We start from the raw sequence: 18,724 nt of genomic DNA on the forward strand, positions 1-18,724 counted from the left end.
GGCACGGCATAGGAAAGTCGGTTGGTTGTTCCGGTGTGCAAAGCCTGTTTGCGCGGTGCTCTCTTTGGGTTTAAAACTAAATATTTAGCTTTAAATCTAAATAGATTCAATTCAGAGGAGTTTGGCAGCATCCCATCGGCACTCGAGGTCAGGTTTCCAAGCGCCAAGGCTGTCAGGGTGAAAGCAGGGAGGCGTTTGTTGGCGGGATGTGCGGGAAAGCCGTCTTCACACTTTATTACTTTAACGCTTGGTGCCAACCCGGGCGGCGGGGGAACCCCCGGGCTGTTGCTAGGCAACGAGGCCCCGCCCACCTCCGGGCAAGCTGCGGGCGGTGACTTCACTCCCGTACTGCGCATGCGCCCGCACTGCGGCAGCCAATGGGATACGGCGCTAGGCCAGCAGCAGAGAAATCCCCAGCGCGTTGCTAAGCAACGAGGCCCCGCCCACCTCCGGGCAAGCTGCGGGCAGGGACTTCTCTCCGCTACGGCGCATGCGCTCGCCCTGCGGCAGCCAATGGGATGCGACGCTAGGCCAGCAGCGGAGAAATCCCCAGCGCGTTGCTAAGCAACGAGGCCCCGCCCACCTGCGGGCAAGCGGCGGGCAGCGGCTTCTCTTAAAATCGCTGCGCATGCGCCGTAGAGAGAGGGAACCGGCGGGCTCGCTGTGGTGAGGCGGGCGGAGCGGCCTGGTTCGGGGCGGCCCGGTTCGGCCCCATGGCTGCTGTGTTCCTCGTCACGCTCTACGAGTACTTGCCGCTGTTTTACATCACCGTGGTGTTCGTCTGCTTCCTCGTCACCAGCGGCCTGGTGCTGGGCTGGTGAGTGCGGTGGGGGGGGGGGGGGGTGAGGGAAGCGTTGCCGTGGTGACAGCGCGATGGGGCCTGGTGACAGATCGATGGGTTCTGGTGACAGATCGATGGGGCCTGGTGACAGCTCCATGGGCCTTGGTGGGGTGGCCATTTCGTGGGGTGGTAAGAGTTGGCACCCTGTGGGGGGTGAGCTCTGGGGGGTGGGGGTGGGACAGTACCGGGACTGGCACTGGGTTTGGGGGGGGGTATTGGAGAAAGGAGGGGGGGGACTGTAAATAGGGGTAGAGGGGCTGCTCCAGAGGGAGAAAAGGATGGAGGAAAGCTGGGGGGGAAATGGAGTGGCCAGGAGAGAATCTGACCCTAAGTGGGGGTCAGGGAGGGCTGCTCCGAGGGAAATGTTTGGCACTGTTGGAGTTGTCCCATCTGCAAAATCTTGGAGGTGGATAAAATGAGCAGATAACTGAGGAAGGTGCAGGTGTTAGGTCGGGTAGCAGCTAAATCTGCCGGGCTTTGAGGCAGGGATGTTGCTGTGGCATGGGGGTACCCAGGGCTGCTGATGGGGCACCAGTTTGTTCAAGTGCTGGAGCTCAGGGGAGAAGGGGATGTTTCAGGTGAAACAAACAGGATGCTGGGACTGGGATGGGGAGAAACCTTAAACAATTGATGTGATAAAGTGTAAAGAGGGGAGGTGAGTGGAAGCCTCTCACCTACTCATGTTTGAAAGGTGCCACTGTTGCCTTTTTTTTTCAGCAACAGGTCCCTCGAATGTCTGTAGCACAGTTTGGTTTCTGTTCTGTTTGTTTTTCTGCCCACTAGGGAGTGTCTGTAAATATAAATACTGATACTTGCCAAGCATTGATTAACCATAAAAATGTTTTATGGGGAACTGAATACACCACACTTGTGTTCTTTCTGGAGAGAATAAAATTGAGTTATTGCATTGCCCTCACTGGATTAACATTAACATCAGTGTAGTGCTCTGCTCCAGTGTTTTCCTCCCTTTGTGTGTCTGTAAATTACAGACCTTTCAGCTCTTGGCAGCTTATAAATATTCTGCTTGATTTTTCCTTTAGTGCAAAGTCTTTCCCCAATTTACAGCACTGTGTTAGCTGATCTGGCTCACACAGATCCTATGAGGAGAGGCTGAGGGAGCTGGGGGTGTTGAGGCTGGAGAAGAGGAGGCTCAGGGGAGACCTCATCACTCTCTCCAACTCCCTGAAAGGAGGTTGGAGCCAGGGGGGGGTTGGGCTCTTTTCCCAGGCAACTCTCAGCAAGACAAGAGGGCACAAGAGGTCTCAAGTTGTGCCAGGGGAGGTTTAGGTTGGACATGAGAAAGAATTTCTTTCTGGAGAGGGTGATCAGGCATTGGAATGGGCTGCCCAGGGAAGGGGTGGATTCTCCATCCCTGGAGATATTTCAAAAGAGCCTGGATGTGGCACTCAGTGCCATGGGCTGGGAACTGCAGTGGGAGTGGATCAAGGGTTGGACTTGATGAGCTCTGAGGTCCCTTCCAACCCAGCCCATTCTCTGATTCTATGACACATATGCCCTCTATTGCTTGAAGCTTCTGATCTTTCAGACACACTTTTTGGAAAGGTTTTATTCCTGTTCTGCGTTGCCTCCCCTAGTGCTGGGTCGATGGTAGTGAAGGCAAAGTTGGTTTTATTCTAACCCTTCTACAGGGTGAAGCTGAACCTTTTTTTTTTTTTTTTACTTGGGGAGAGGGGTAGTAGAAATTCTTTTCCTACTTCTCTCAGTCCCACTGCACACTGGCAGCACTAAATTGCCATCCACTTCCCTCCCCTTTTTTGCTTCATCAGTTCTTTACATGATCTTCACAAGGAAGTGATACTGAATCATGATTCAAATAAATCTCCTGCACGTACATTCCACACCAATTATCAATTTAATCATCATTTATCTGCTTTTAATTAAATGCTTTGCAATCTCCTGGTGTAGAAAGTCTGAAATAGGTGTGCCAGAAGATCTCCACCTCTCCACCCATGCCCATTGATGCTTTTTGGGCTACAGGATGTGCAGCAGGGGCTGTCCAGATGGGGTTTTATTTCAGGATCAGGGATTCCTAGGTGCAGATATTGTTGCACAGTATGTAAATAAATACAAACTGTCTTCAAACTGTTTTTTTAAGGAGCTTTTAGTCCAGTAGAAGCAGCAGGCAGGAGCTCAGCATGTCTGAGTGTGGTCAACTGCTACCTTTAGAGCCTCCAAACAACTTCAGGGTGTCTGCAGCTGCAGTTCAAGTGCTCTTGAACTTACTCTGAAAACAACTCCATCCTTTATTTGCTCCAAAAAAAGAGTGCTACAAATGTACAGACTGTCATATGAGCACATAAGAATTGATATATTGCTGTAATGACAATTTCTTCCCCTCCCCCCCTTGGTTTTCAGCATGAATTATCAGCTTGTTTTATGGACCTGTTTGTGATGGTGTTGGTCAGCCTGAAAACCACCAGCTGCTGAGGAATCTTAATGTTTCCATTTGCAAAATCCTGCACTGGGGGGATGAGCAGCTGCTTTTATGGCCAGCCCTGGATTCTTGGGGTTCTGCTCAGAAAGTCTAAGTAGGTTAATGCACAGGCAGCTGTGCTGCTAGAGCCAGCCCATGAGATGGGCAACAAGAGTGGAGTGGGATTGAGATCAGCTGAATATGATCCTGGAAATTGTTTTTTTCAGCTGGAGATGAATGCTCCTGTTAGGAGGAGCTTTTGAAGAATTTAATTCATGAACAAAAGAATGAACTACCACTGCTCTGAAGGAATTAGTTTCCCCCTATACCAGCAAATACTCTAGGCTGATAGAATGCCAGATCATAAAATAAAAGCAGTAGTTTTTTTTTTATCCTTAATACTTAGAGAAACACTGTACCTTGTTGTTGAACAGAAAAGGCCTTTCTGCCTTCAGCTGCTGCTAGAACTGTACTGGAGCCTTTTTTCTGTGCCTGCTTTTCAGGGTGAGTAGCCTGGTGCTTTCAACCAGTGAAGAAATTTGCCAGAGAACAGGGTTTGGGGGTTTTTTTTGTTTGGTGTTTGGTTTATTTGTTGGGGTTTTTTTTTCTTGTTTGGTTTGGTTTGGTTTTTTTTACTTTGGATTCAGCCAGATGGCATAAAACAGGAGGCATCTTTATGTGTGGCTGGAAGGATCAGCTCCATTGAGTTTTTGGATACTGAATCAGTGAAACAGCTGCTGCACCTGGTTCCTTTGTGAGAGGTTTCACTGCATCTTCATGGCAGCATGGATGTGGTTCCTTGCATCACCCAGAGATTTGGCTCTCCATGTGCATCAGGATGGCTGAGCACCCTTTATCATGTCCTGGAAGAAATGGAAATGAAATTCAGCCAAAGAAAAGGGATTTGTCAAGGATGGAGCTATAAACAGAGTGTGTTTTCCCCCAGCTTCATTCCCTGTTGTATCTGTGACACTCAGATTTCTGCAAAGGCACAAAATGGCAGAGATTTGTTAGACTGCCAGGAACAGGTTGTTGCTGTTGAAAATGGCTTTGAGAATTTATGTTGGGTTTGGTTTTTTTTTAAAAGTAGTTTCTTCAGCTTGAAAATCACTTTTGAGTGATGTTTTCCCCAAAGGACACCCCTCCAACACCAGAAAGAAGCCCTGTGGCAGTAAAAGCTCTGCTTTTCTTCTTCCCCTGACACCCAGGAGTTGGAGAAGATTTTTAAACCCAGGCTAAAAAGCAGCAGTTAAGCCACAGAATTGTTTGGCTCGGAGCTGTTTTCTCTGCACAAAGTTACTTGGAGCAGTTTTCAGCCTGATTGCATTGAAGTTGGCAGTGTCCTGCTCAGGCTGAGTTATCAATATGAGCCCCATCTTCCTGGAACAGCTGCTATTTTGATCTGCTAAATGGCAACAATTGATGGAGGGAAGAGCCCATGTTTAGTGCCATTCAGAGTTTTCCAGCACCCAATATGCTGATGGCTGCAAAAACCCAAATTCAAAGCCATTAAGCAGGCCATGCTGTCAGCTGTACAGGTGGCAGCACAAATTCAAGTGCAGCCTGAGCTAATTAATAATTCCTTTCTCAAATGCATTCACAAAAGCCTCCCACAGCTTTTCCCTGGTGCCTCACTAATGAGATGGGGCTGGATTAATGCAGTTAAGAAAAGCTCTTCAGTGTCCAAAGAAGTCTCCTGATTGCATATCTGGGACAGTTTCTCTAAGCAGCTTTTGGTTATTGAGAGTTATTTGCTATCACCTTAAAGTGAATTATTTTTAGCCAGGTGGAAAAGGAACTGTGTTCTGGAGCCTGTACATCCTGATCTTCTGCAGTGGTTCTTGTGAAAGCCCCAGGCAATATGAAAATCTTGGGGTTTTTAACTGATGTGGAAATAATCTCAAAATATTCTTGTTCACTTGCTTTAAAAGTTTTATGGACAGAGGGCTGGAGCAGCTCCCTGGGAAGCCAGGCTGAGGGATTGGGGTTGTTCAGCCTGGAGAAGAGGAGGCTCCCAGGTGAGCTCAGAGCAACCTCCCAATATCTGAAGGGGCTCCAAGAAAGCTGGGGGAGGGCTTTGGACACGGGGGGGTAGGGAGAGGACAAGGGGAGAGGGGTTAAAACTTGGAGAGAAAGGGGAGATTGAGGTTGGAGATGAGGAAGTTGAGAGAGTTGGGGGTGTTGAGGCTGGAGAAGAGAAGCTGCAATGGGGAGACCTTAGAGCACCTTCCAGTGCCTGAAGGGGCTCCAGGAAAGCTGGGGAGGGACTGGGGACAAGGGCAGGGAGGGATGGGATCAGGGGGAAGGGTTTCCAGATGGAAGAGAGATGAGATGTGAGGAAGAAATAGTTTGGTGTGAGGGTGCTGAGCCCCTGTGCCAGGTTTCCCAGAGAAGCTGTGGCTGCCCCATCCCTGGCAGTGTCTCAGCCCAGGTTGGATGGGGCTTGGAGCAACCTGGGCTGGTGGGAGGTGTCTCTGCCCATGGCAGGGGGAGGGAATGGAGGAGCTTTAAGGTCCTTTCATCCCTGGAGAGGTTTCAGAGCCCTGGAGATGTGGTGCTGAGGGACATGGGGCAGGGGTGGCCTTGGCAGTGGCAGGTTAACAACTGGACTGGATGATCTTAAAGGCCTTTTCCAACCAAAATGATTCTGTGATTCTAAAGGATCTTCCCTGAAGTCAAAGGGTTCCACTGCCCCCACTCCACAGTAAGGCCAGGTGGACCTCCTCAAACTCACACATGAGTTCTATTCTTTTAGGGTCAGCCTATCACTGGGGCAGGGTGCTGGCTTCCACTTCGAGGGGTCCTGGAGTCTCAGCTTTGATTCAGAGTCTTGGTTTTTGCACCTGATTCCTGGCTCCAAAGCAGAGGCTTCGTGGCCTCTGATTTAATATCAAGATAGGGTTATCATTGAGGTTTACATAGGAAATGGGGATCTTAGTCTCCCCTAACAGCATTTTGCTGGCTGTAGTTACAACTAGAAATATCCCAGGGCTGAATGATTGACTCTAAGGTCTTCCTTGGGAGCACACAGTCCATTGAGGCTGTTCCATCTTTGCAAATAGTTTTGTTTTGGGTTTTGGTTTTTTTTTTTTTTAGGGGTTCCTGTGCTGGGAATGTGCAAGCAGTGTCATTTGGGAGAAAGCTCAGGGTAACCGTGAACCACTAGAGGGCAGTGACCATTGTCATTAATTTTAGTCCCTTTCTGCAAAGGCAGGACTGAAGTATTCCCTCTTTAAAGATTTTCTGCATCACTGTGAAGATTCCCACCTTCTGCCACGAGAACTGGAGTCAGATTGGGAGGCTGCATTGTGCAGGCATCCTGGCAGATACTCTGCAAAGCCAGGCGAGCTCTGTTTGTTGTGCTGCTTGCTATTCAGAGCTGAAGGCAAAATTAAATGTGTCAACACTAACACTTAACCCACTTGTTCTTCTCGTTTCATGTCTCATAGGTTTGGGTTGGGTGTTCCTGTTATTTTGAGAAACTCAGAAGAAACAGAATCCAGCACCAGAGTGTTGAAAAAGCAGATGAGACAAGTGAAGAATCCTTTTGGGTTAGAAATCCTTCATCCTGCTACAGCTTCAGTAACAAGTCAGTGGAGTTCTGATATGCTTGATTTTTTTGCCAGTTTGGATTCCTGAATTTAGTGCTTCCTGTATTCTTCCTCTGCCCTTTTCCTTTGTCAAAACTCCTCAGAAACGTTTCCTCTCATCATTACAACAGAAATATTTTTGACACAGCTTCTAAATGTGGTGCTCTTAAATATAAAATGTTTGGGTATTTAAGTGCAGTTAATTCCTGTTAATGAAACACTTCTTGCTGTAACAGATTTTAAAGAAACAAACACGTGCAGGCTGCCAGCTACTGTGAGCTTTTTTGTAAACTTAACAAAACTGTGGAATTCTGTAGAATTTATTATGAAATATATGAAATTTATTATGAAATATATGGACTTAAATCTAAGTCCAGACTTCCAGTGGTGTTTCTGTTACTTCTAATATATAAATAAAACTCCCTCTCTTTCTATCCATTCTGAATTCAAATATCTTAATATCAAATATCTGAATAAAAACTGAATTCAAATATCTCTTTGGAGCAGAGTTCAAGTAGTCCCTGACACCCTTGAAATCAGCCACACAGAACTGAAATTCATGCCCTTTGGCACCACTGGGGAACAGTAAGCAGAGCTGGGCATCTTCTACCAACACAGATGTGGAGCTTTCCTATGAATGAGAAAAGGGTGGCAGCAGTTTTGCCCCTCCCTCAACATAAAAAAAACCAAACCAACAATTTTTAGTCTTGTAACTTGGATTTTCCAGGAGATTTGAGCACTTGAATTTGGTGCTGATCCTGAAAGTAAATGTCTGAATGTTAGCAGGTTGGATACTTGATTTTTAGAGAAGAAATAGAGCACGTGGATGTTCTTTTTATCCCCTCTGCATCACCAAAAGGGCTTTGTTTGTTGAGAGCAGAGAGGGTGATGTAGGCCAGTGATCCAATTAATACCATTATCTAAAGAGGGAATGGACTTTGGACTCAGGGCTGTGCTCCTGGCTCTGCCAGTGAGTCTGGAAGTGTTACCAGAAGTTTAAAATTTACCTTTTGTGAAATGCACATTTTGTTGGCTTCATCAGCCATTTTACCTCCTCACACCCACTTCCTCATCTCCATGGGTTTTGATGAGCACCAAACCCAGACTAAACTCTTAGAAGATTTTTATCACTATAAAAATCTGAGACACTGAAGCTGTTTTCTGCCCTCTGAGAACCTCCACTTAGTAGTTCCAGAATTCCTGCATGTTGAGTTGATGAAATCCTTATCTCCTTTCTACCAGAGGGGCTCACACTGACACCAGATTGTCTGGAAGACTGTATCCTTACCTGCTACTGGGGCTGCAGTGTCCAAAAACTCCATGAAGCCTTGCAGAAACATGTCTACTGCTTCAGAATAAAAACTCCTCAGGCCTTAGAGGATGCTCTCTACAGCCAATACCTCTATAGACAGCAGTACTTGTATCCTTTTTTTAAAAACTGTTTTGACAAAATATGCTAATTTGTTGGCAAAGCCCAGACTTGCCAACCCTCCTTCTTGGCACCATGTGTTTGTGTACAAATCCCAGGAAAAATACTCTGCAGGCAAACATCAGGTGGATACACAATTGCAGCCACACTGGTTGTTTTCCTTGACAGGCACCGAGCATTAAAAAAAACGAGAAGGAAGAAAAATATTGTCAGTTACCAGAAGATGCTCAAGTTGTGGATTTTGGCCCCGTGCCCAGATCTCGCTATCCCTTGGTAGCATTGCTGACGTTAGCAGATGAAGAAGACAGAGAAATATATGATATTGTAAGTAATATAAAAATGCATTTTAGGGTCACTCTGTTGCAGAGCTGGGTGTTTCAGGTGACAGGCTTGAATGAAACAGCTGCCTTTCCCTCTCCCCCAGAATTTGGTCCCTGATTTTGTCACTGGTGACTCCCAGGGGAGGGTGGCAGGGAAGTAAGGGTAATTATTATATAAAAATGATGTGTGCCATTCAAAACATGCTCCTGGTTTTCACAATGCTCATATCTGTGGTCAGGTGAAGTAGGGTTGGGGTAGGCTGGGAAGCTATTCTGATTTTTCTGGTCACATAAAGCTGCAGTGGAGCTCTTGTGCTGATATGAGCTTTTGGATTGCTCTTGGCAGAGTAGCAGGATTTTTTTTTTTAAAGTGTCTGGCACAGATATTCAACCTGATTGGTGACTTAACTGTTAGGAACACAGAAATTACCTTTCCATGACAGACCCAAGTCTGTGTAATGCAGTACATTATGTCTCTGCCTCAGCTTCAAGTCATTTATAGGAAAGTGTGAAGGTCCTGCAGGAGACTGATACAAGATACCTCCCCAAAAAGGTCTCCTCCTGATTTCTTACCATTAAAGCAGCTTCAGCCCTGTCACATGCAGCTCAATATTCCTTCTGAACACTTAACTCCTACTCAGAATTGACTGATTCTTCTGGGGACACACTTATTTTTTCATTTGGTTGATAATCTGATAGCACTCACTGCTTGAATAATAATACAAATAAGCTCAGAAGTAAATTGCCTAAATCCACTGAAGTATTTTCTGTATGTTCATTTGGAAATTGTGATCACACCAGTGCCTAAGAAATCTGTTTCCTTTCCAAGTAATGCCTGTCCTTGGCTTCTTGTCACTTGACCTTAAGGTCTGCCTTTCTCCCTCCTGTTCCCACTTGAGATTTTCCCAGATTAGTACATCTCTGTTTAGAGCTCAGATGAGTTTAATACAAGGAGACTCTAAATTTCATATTTGAATGTGTTTGACATCAGCATTTGTAAGAAATGTCTTTTTTTTCCTTAACAAAGAAGAAAGGGATGGAAGGAGAGTGGGGGAGGTATTTTTCACCTGGTTTTGGATAAAAAAAAAAAAACAACTAGAATCTCCTAATAGTCCAGTCAAAGGGGTAACTCCACCTGAACTGCTTCCCAGAGGAATGTCAGAATTGCTTCTTTGTTGTTGTTGAAACAAATGTGTAAAACATAACTCAGAGTGTGGATGAAACTATTACAGAAATTATTTGAATACTGGCAGGGCTGAAGTGGGAGAAGGGTCAGATCTCAGGCCTGTGGATAAAACAGAAGATTGAAAAGTAACTTGGTCATGGTGTACAAGTTTTTACAATGAGAAAACACCTCCAGGGGAAGGGGTTCTATAATCAAGCAGCTCACTATTTCCTCTAGATCACAGCAGAATAAATTTCTGTATATAATTCTCTGCCACAGGACAGTATAACAGGGGAAACAATAGCTTGAAGACAGAGATCCTTGCATGAGGAACCACTCACAGCTAAAAAGTTGCCTGGGGGTGTGAACAAATGGAACCAAGAACAGGCATTGTCCTGGGAGATCACTTGTGCTGTAGTGGGGGACATCACACAAAGAAACTGAGAGCTGTTTAGTGTTAAAATTGGATGAAAAGCTGTCACTTTTTGGCTTTCAGATTCCAAAGCAAAGCAAATAATGGTGTGGCTTTTTTTTTTTTTTTTTTTAGGAATTGGAATTTAGGAAAAAAAAAAACCACAAACACCCTCTTGCCAAATAATAGTAAATTCAGTTACTGTAAATACACAGGTATAGGCACATAAGGTACATATATATATTTAAACCCTGCATGTAGTTAGCCATGCAGTGGATTTTTGAAGTGCAAGTTTGATTTGCCTTCAATTTTTTTTTTTTTTTTTAACAAAGCATCTTCTGTATTTCATTTCTCTCTTGACAGCTTCTGGGAACTACAATATTATTGAATTTCACTTTCTTTTCCCTCTTGCTTTTTAGAGGCTATTATGTAATTTGGGCAGGGTGAGGAGTATTAGGCACAGCATGAAAGCTGAGTGTCCTTTCATTTTCAGGAAAGGGACTCTAAAGTCCTTTCATAATCCTTTCCAGTGAAACTTGTCTTTTGCCTGCTCAGTTTACAAGCCAGTCACTTCTTTAGACTTTTGGGGTCTAAAAAACTGCTACCTGTGCATTTGTGAGGGAAGTGGGAGAAAGAAAGGAAGACTTTGCCTTTAACACATTCCCCTGTAACTCCACACTCAGATTCCAGCTGACAGCCTCATCTCTTGTGTTGGAGACAGCCTGGGTTGTGGATGCTGTACAGGATTTAATGTGCATGAACTCACCTGGGGCTTGGTTGCTGTGGAGAAACTCCTTGAGTTTGTCAACTTCTCTCCCACCTAGAAGCAGCTTCAACGTGGTTCAAGTTCTGATTGTCTAAGGAAATGTCAGAGGTTGTAACAAAGCATGCAGACTTCCAAACAAACTTCTTTATGAAGCATGTAATGAAAAATAGTCATTAAATCAAGGTTTTTTTCTTTTTGCAGATTGCAATGGTGGCTGTAATTCACATTCCTGATGAGAGCTACAGACTTTCCTGCAGAATATTGTATCAGTATCTACTTCTAGCTCAAGGTCAATACCATGATCTGAAGGTAAGCTGAATATTTTGAGTCTTCTTTCATTTGGGTGAGAGCATTAAGTTTAGTTTCAGGAGCCTAAAATTTGTATAATGCTTTTATTGTCACTCAAAGAACTGGATAATAGCTGAAACTGAGTAGTTCTATTTAAAGTTACTGTAGAGAAATATTTTATATCAAAATATTCAAGATTTCCTGGAGAAATTACTTGCTTCTAGTCCAGGAGGCTTAGGTCTTGTCCACTTATTAAAGCAGCAGTAAGGCAGCAACCACCTGTAAAATGCTTCCTCTCTACAGAATGTTTATTTTCTCCTTGCTAGTCTCTCAAACCAGCATTTTCTCCAATGCTGCACTTCCTTTGAATCATAAAATCACAGAATCATAGAACTGGCTGGGTTGGAAGGGACCTCAGAGCTCATCAAGTCCAACCCTTGATCCACTCCCACTGCAGTTCCCAGCCCATGGCACTGAGTGCCACATCCAGGCTCTTTTGAAATATCTCCAGGGATGGAGAATCCACCCCTTCCCTGGGCAGCCCATTCCAATGCCTGATCACCCTCTCCAGAAAGAAATTCTTTCTCATGTCCAACCTAAACCTCCCCTGGCACAACTTGAGACCTCTTGTGCCCTCTTGTCTTGCTGAGAGTTGCCTGGGAAAAGAGCCCAACCCCCCCCTGGCTCCAACCTCCTTTCAGGGAGTTGGAGAGAGTGATGAGGTCTCCCCTGAGCCTCCTCTTCTCCAGCCTCAACACCCCCAGCTCCCTCAGCCTCTCCTCATAGGATCTGTGCTCGAGTCCCTTCACCAGCCCAGTTGCCTCCTTTGGACCTGCTCCAGCACCTCAATCTCCTTCCTGAGCTGAGGGACCCTTTGGGAAAGCCTCAGAAGTCACTTATTTTTTCTAATTTCTTTTTACCTCACTGCAAGCACAGGGGTGAGGAACCTGCCTGGCAAATAAGTTAAACCAGTGCTCCCATTATTCCAGTCCAGTTCCCCTTATCTCTGCCCATTGTGGGACCATCTTCATGCTGTGTGCCTGTCAGGCAGCTGATGAAGTCGTTCTTTGTGATTTATATTACTATAATCAAAAAAATAATATATGCTATTGATAAATTAGAAACTGGGCTAAATTAATTCCATTGAATCAATCAGCATTCATTCAGAAATAGATTTGTCCAAAGAAATGTTTGTCCAGGCCCTTTTTTTCTGACATAATTGATCTACGTAAACTTCTTCTATTGATTCCCTTAAGCTTTCTTTTTTACTGTTGTAAAAACACTCCTTAAACTGAACATAAATAACAGTGCAGCTGCAGTTTCTGCAGTTGTGTAGTGTGTTCTCTGTGGGCATCTTTGCCTGGGTTGTAGTTTACAGGCTTTATTAAGACATCATGCCTGGAAGAACTTGCACTCCACATAAAATATGAGAAAAGAGTAGGAGGAGGTTGTAGTATAAGCAAGAGTGGAATAGCTTGAGTGAAGTAGACTTGACAGCTTGGTGGATGTATTTTTGGTAAGAATGGATGGAAGTGTCCCTCTAGGCAGCCAGAATGAAACACCAGAAACAGAAACCTGAACTGCTCAAAACCTGGGCAGTTCTGTTAAAATTCCTGTATGTACCTTGCTTTGATTCTGCTAAGATTTGATGATTTATCCTGCATATTTTCCCAGTGCTTTAGGTAATTTTATGCTTCTCAAATATCTTCAATTAAAGGCAACTGTCAGGACTCAGGCCAAGAGGGAATCTTGGCACTGTTTGACCCAGTGGAAACCAGAGCCTCTGACCCAGTGGGACTTGCATCACAGGGGTGTGTTCAGGTACCAGGGGAGAGTTAGTTGCCTTCTAAATCTTTGTGTATGTATTTTAGCAACTCTTCATGTCTGCAAACAGCACTGCACCACCTTCAAGCAACACATCCCCTGGGGAGAGCAGCACTGACAGAAGCTTGCTAGAAAAGGTCGGGCTGGCTGAGGATGAAGCAGAAGTGCATGAAGAAAACAGCAAGGACTGTGTTGTTTGCCAGAATGGCACAGTGAACTGGGTACTCCTGCCCTGCAGGCATGCCTGCTTGTGTGATGCCTGCATTAAGTATTTCCAGCAGTGTCCAATGTGCAGGCAGTTTGTTCAAGAGTCTTTTCCTCTTTGCAGTAAAAAGGAGCAAGATGAAGATGCAACAACCCATGTCATTCAAGATGTTCTTTCTGGAAGAGTTTTTTAATGGTGGAAAAAAAAAAAAACAACTGGTTGTATGCACCAAGGTTGAATGCAGAAAACAGACTTTTTATGGGAGGATCTAAGTAGCATTAACTTGTAGGGTTTTGCTTTTTATTGCTAGGTAATTTTCTGCTTCCTTATTTGTCTTTGCTCCATATGCTCATGGGAACACTACACTTATCCTTGCTATGTGGACAGGAGAAGTGTGTAGGATGTCTTAGAAGGATGGGATTTTATTTATAACTTCTTACTAGTTTTTCAGGGAGTACTATCAGTGGTTATCTTGATTACTAAATTTAGTATATCTACTAAAAAAAGAGTAAAACTTAGCAGTGAAGTTGCACACAGCTCATTGTATATTTATTGTCTTTAAAAGACTAGAGTGATGGATCATTTTAACTCAGTATAATTTAGAAACATAGCACTTTACAGAATGCATCAAATGAAGGAAAGTAAATATTCTTCATTATTAAACCCACATGTATTTATTTTGTAGGTGAGGGCTGGAGCATGGCAGAAGCTGAGAGTTGAAGGTGTGATTCTGGACACTGTTTCTGGCTTCTTTGAAAGATTTGTGTGTGTGTGCTTGCATGTGTGCAGGGAAGGACTTAAAAAGAGTGGAAAGATTTTTGTTGCTTGTTTTTGGATTGAACAAATCATTGCTGGCACTTTCAGGCCTGAGCCTCTAATGTCATCTTGAGACACAGACTTTGAATCTTGTTAGTAATGGCTTTAAGAACTTGTTCTCCATGCAAACGTTCATTAATTGCTCTGCAGAGTGGTTATTTGGGCAGTTTTGGGGAGCTATTCTTACAGGAGTAGCCTGCTTTGGGGCATTTCCAACTCCTTTTACTTGGGTTGTCAGCCTGGATGCAGACTTAACCATTTACCTTTTATCAATAGCCCAAGAGAATCTACTTTAATTAATTAAGAAAGAAGCTAACAAGCAGCAGAAAATTATTTCTTTTTCCTTCCAATAGTGTTTTGTCAAAAGCAATAAAAGTGGCTGTTGAGAAGTGAAATTGTTGGCTTGCTTCTTGAGAGAGCTGAATTCTCCTGAAGACAGGCTGGGTTTCATGTCTCTTCATATAAAGCAAAAATACAAAAGCTTGTTAGAACCTGTAGGAAATGGGGAGTAGCTTTCTGTCCTCCCTCTTGTTCCCTTCCAGCTTTGCTCCACATCCAATTCCAGCACAGCTGCTCAGTCTCAGGAAGAGAAAGATATGCTCCAAGCTATTCAGCTGCACTCCCCAGCAGCTCCTTAAACTGTGCTGCTGCACACCTCCAAGCCAAGGAAAGAAGCTTCCCCTACATAGAGGTATCTTCATTTTTACATAATTCTGTGGTTTTTGTTTTGTTTTGGGTTTTTTTTTTGCCATGATTCTGCTTGCAAACTCCTGGCAATCGTCTCTGAGGAAGAGATTTAGGTGGTGGAAAGAGTTGTAAAGACAGGGAGAGGTTGGGAATTGATGAGTTCAGCCAGAGATTTCCAGCCAGTGATCAGCAGGTTGTTTGTAAGACAATTTATTAGGCCTATGTAAAGTGATATTCCTTGCCAGGGACAACATAGAAATAAACTGCTGGCCAAATCAGCCTTTTGTTTGCACTGCATATCAAACAGGAATTCAATACCCAGGTGTCTGTGGGGACTGCTCAGTGCTTGCAGAGAACTTTAGAAGACAGATGGTTCTGTGTGGAAGTCATCATGGTGAAGAATGGTGTCTGTGCTGCTCTTCAAGAGGCTGAGAACCTGGAGCAGAGAGGAACTGGGACAGCAGAAGGAATGCATGCTGGTGGCAGCAAGGCTGTGCCTCGGATGAGAGCACAAGGCAGATGTGGACAGCAGTGGGATGCAACTCAGAACCAGAGCTGCCTGTATTTAGATGTATAAAAAAATGTGACCATGGTTCTGTGTCTTTACCTCTCAGAATAGATCACAGAGCCATGGTGAAGACCCCCCTGGCAGTGTCTCAGCCCAGGGTGGATGGGGCTTGGAGCAACCTGGGCTGGTTGGAGGTGTCCCTGCCCATGGCAGGGGGTTGGAGCCAGGTGATTTTTAAGGTCCTTTACAACATTTTGTCATTTAATTACTTGTCCTCTGTGTCACTAGGGGCAGCCCTCACAGGACCACTTTGCCACGTGTGTCCTAGTGCTAGTGAGAATGTGAATGTGCAAGAATGAGTGGGGGAAATCAGGCTTAAAACTTAAAGGCTTAAAAATCCCCTTCACTTTCTATGTGGTCTCATTGAGTTTTGCCACCAGAACACCTGACAGAGGCAGTGGGTGACTGTACCCCCTAACCTTGTTCTGCCCTAAAGGGGAGCAGCTAATGTGAGGATTGTGGAACTAATTACACTACAGACTTTCCTTGATAAGCATGTGGCACTGTTGTGAAATGGAGAGCTGGGGTGAATTATTCTGGGCCTCTCTGAGCTCTCAGTAAAAATAATGTAAGGACCAAGGAACCTGAGAACAGCCCTTTCCATACAAACAGCTTAGAGGGTCAGCATTTGGGATTGTGCTGTGCAGATTGTTATTCCTGAGGAGCAGGTTCATGCTGCACTTGCTCCAACCTGGAGCTGGGCACTTCTTGATAGTTACCAGGGACTTTGTTTCTCCACTTGGGTGATCAGAGAGGTGTTGTTTACTGCTTGACTACAGCAGTCCCTGATATTAAATTAAGTAATTGTGATTTCCCAACGAGACAGCCTGATCCAAGCCTGTGGGTTTGTTATATCTGAAAGTGAAATGGTGTTCAAGTAAAGCCCACAGAGAACTGCCTGGTCTGTCTCATCCTTCAGCCAATCAATGCCAGTATTAAATAATAATGGCAAGCAGGATGTAGCTGTGCAGGGCTGCCAGGCCAATCTATTTACCACTAAGTCTGTCCCAGCTTTTCATTTGTTTCGTGTTCTTTTAATAGCCTTTTCCAGAGATGCTTAGTTTGCTTGATCAGATTTAAAAAGCTTTCTTGCTGGCTCAAATCAAAAACCTAACTGAGAGTTACAGAAAGTACAGTGTCTGGCTTTATTATGTTTGCCCTTCTGCTAAGAAGCCATCTCAAAATATAGATCAGGTGAGATGTGAAAGGAGCAGCTCTAAAGCTGCCATGAGTGTCCCTGGGTTGTCTTAAAACAGGAATTCAAGGCTTTAGGCAAGAAATAAAACCACCTTGTGACCCACAAAAGCACAGTATATTGACACAGGCTGTTCTGCTCTGTCACCCTGCTCCTAGCAGATGCAATATAACATTCCTCTTCCTCTCATAGATGATGGCTATGGATTTGGTGACATCAAGGAGCCTATGCAGACTTTTGATAACCAGACTTGATTCTTTAGCAGTGTTGCTGTAAGACAAATTTGCAATGATTTGTGCTGCAGGAGAGAGGTGGGAGCCACCTCACCACTTGGTTTGGTTCATCAGCTGTGATCAGAGCTGAGAATTTGCAATGAATCCATCAATCTGAGTGATGTTGCTTAGGGATATCCCAAGGTACTTTTCCAAATGCCAGTGGACTATGAAGTGGACATCTTCCTTTCTGTAGAGAAAGTTGCTCTGTTAGGATTTTCCTTCCTCCCCCATGCCTCCTCCAAGTAAAGAAGAGGGCAAATGGTAGTAGGAGGAAACAATTCAGGTCAATTCATCTTAAAATGGTCTCCCCATTTCTGGGGGGGAATTCAGAATTACCATAAAGTGCTTTGAGAACTGGCTCATTCCCTGACCCCTCACTCCTCCTAGGCTGAAATTCTGCTGTGTACCACTACAGACTCAGCAGTCTCCCCACTACCACTGGGGATGACCCTAGGCCATCAGAGCTGAGCTACCAGTAGCCATCCCTTCCAACCTGCCACAGTGCTGTTCCTCATCAGGGAATTAAGGGAGGGGGGAGTTCAGGATCTCAGGTTTAGTTGGGTCTGAGAGATGAGAACCCCCATCCACACTTTTGTTCAGCTCTACGCTGAGCTTCTGAATGACTCTGATTAAAATGATTCATTTCCTTGGTAACATCAAAGGTAAAACCATAAATATGAGGAGCCAGGAATCAGGGCCTGAGTGTCTCCTGCTGGTTTGTGTGTTGCCCAGTCTCCCCATGCCCTGCTGAAGCTCTGTAAGGTCTGTCAGGTGAAGGAGGTGTGGGACAGGGAGGTCTCTGCAGTTAAGTGTCATGATTTCCTCAGATATCCTGATACCCAGAACAAACAAGGAGTGGCCTCTGGCACTGCAGCAGATGTGCAGCCCCTGCAGAGGCTGTCCCTAGTGTCCTGTATGTTTATAGCTAATGTAATTAATGCCAGGAATAGCTGGATTTTTATCTGATACAGCAGTAAGTCCTCTGAGCTAAGCCATTAGAAAGGTTTGGTATCGTCTTGCTGGAGTATGCTGGGCAGGAGTGACAAAGAGAATCAGGATTTGGGTTATATTTCTGGATAATGAGTATAATTACCATTTTCATCTTGTTTTGATGGCACGGAGTGGTGCCTTGTAATTCAAATCCACACCTTAGTGCAGCTCTCAGGCCATCACCGTGCACTGGACAGCCCCTTACTTTGCAAAACCAGCCTCCAAAACCAGCCAAACCCCATTCCCTACCTTGCCACCACTCTCTGGAGCAGTGATAGCCACAGTCTTCTTGGATGCTTGCCCAGCCAGTGGCCACAGAGGGGTTTGGAAAGTCTGCTGTACAGAGCAAAGTCACTCAGGTGTCTCCACATTGTTTCTGTATTGCTTTTACTCCCTCGTGTCTGGGAGCAGTGTGGGTGGAGAGATACCAGCTTGCAGCACAGCAATGGTTATGAATGTAAAAAGGGGCTTCTACTGGTCTGGTTCCATAAATTTCTAGGAATGTGCAACACCTACATAAAGCCACCTTTGTCTGGATGCTGCTGCATCTGAGTGAGGAGAGTTCCTGCTTTAATTACCCCATCTCATAATGGGATTACTGAAAACAGTAAAAGCACTGTATGGAAACTTAGTCTCAAGACTAGATGAAGTCTTTCACAGAGTCTGCTGTCCAAAGTGAGGAGTCTTTCTGTTTCTCTGACAGTCTTGTGGAAGGGAATGACAGCATAAAAATTCACTCTGAGGTTACTGAGCCCTCATCAGGGTTCAGGGAAACCCAAGAAACTCCTTTTACTCCTCCCTACACGTGTGCTCCCCAGCCACAGACACTTGCCAGAGTCATGACACAAGGAGTCACAGCATTTCCAATCTGTAGAAAATATCTGTACTACCTGTGCAGTGTCCAGGTGCTCCTGAGGGT

At 44.9% G+C, this 18,724-nt stretch overlaps 1 protein-coding gene across 1 annotated transcript; it reads left to right on the forward strand.

Moving 5' to 3' along the window:
* Positions 1-501: 501 nt before the first annotated feature.
* On the forward strand, positions 502-14,485 carry CGRRF1 (cell growth regulator with ring finger domain 1). The gene is made up of 6 exons (XM_071745191.1): positions 502-817; positions 6,725-6,864; positions 8,108-8,285; positions 8,471-8,618; positions 11,159-11,266; positions 13,117-14,485. Exons 1-6 carry the CDS (start codon positions 714-716, stop codon positions 13,465-13,467), a joined length of 1,029 nt encoding a protein of 342 aa, XP_071601292.1. The 5' UTR covers positions 502-713; the 3' UTR covers positions 13,468-14,485.
* The last annotated feature ends 4,239 nt before the right edge of the window (positions 14,486-18,724 follow it).

The sequence above is a fragment of the Heliangelus exortis genome, chromosome 5 (genome assembly GCF_036169615.1).
Source record: "Heliangelus exortis chromosome 5, bHelExo1.hap1, whole genome shotgun sequence".
In the NCBI taxonomy this organism is placed as follows: Eukaryota; Metazoa; Chordata; class Aves; order Apodiformes; family Trochilidae; genus Heliangelus; species Heliangelus exortis.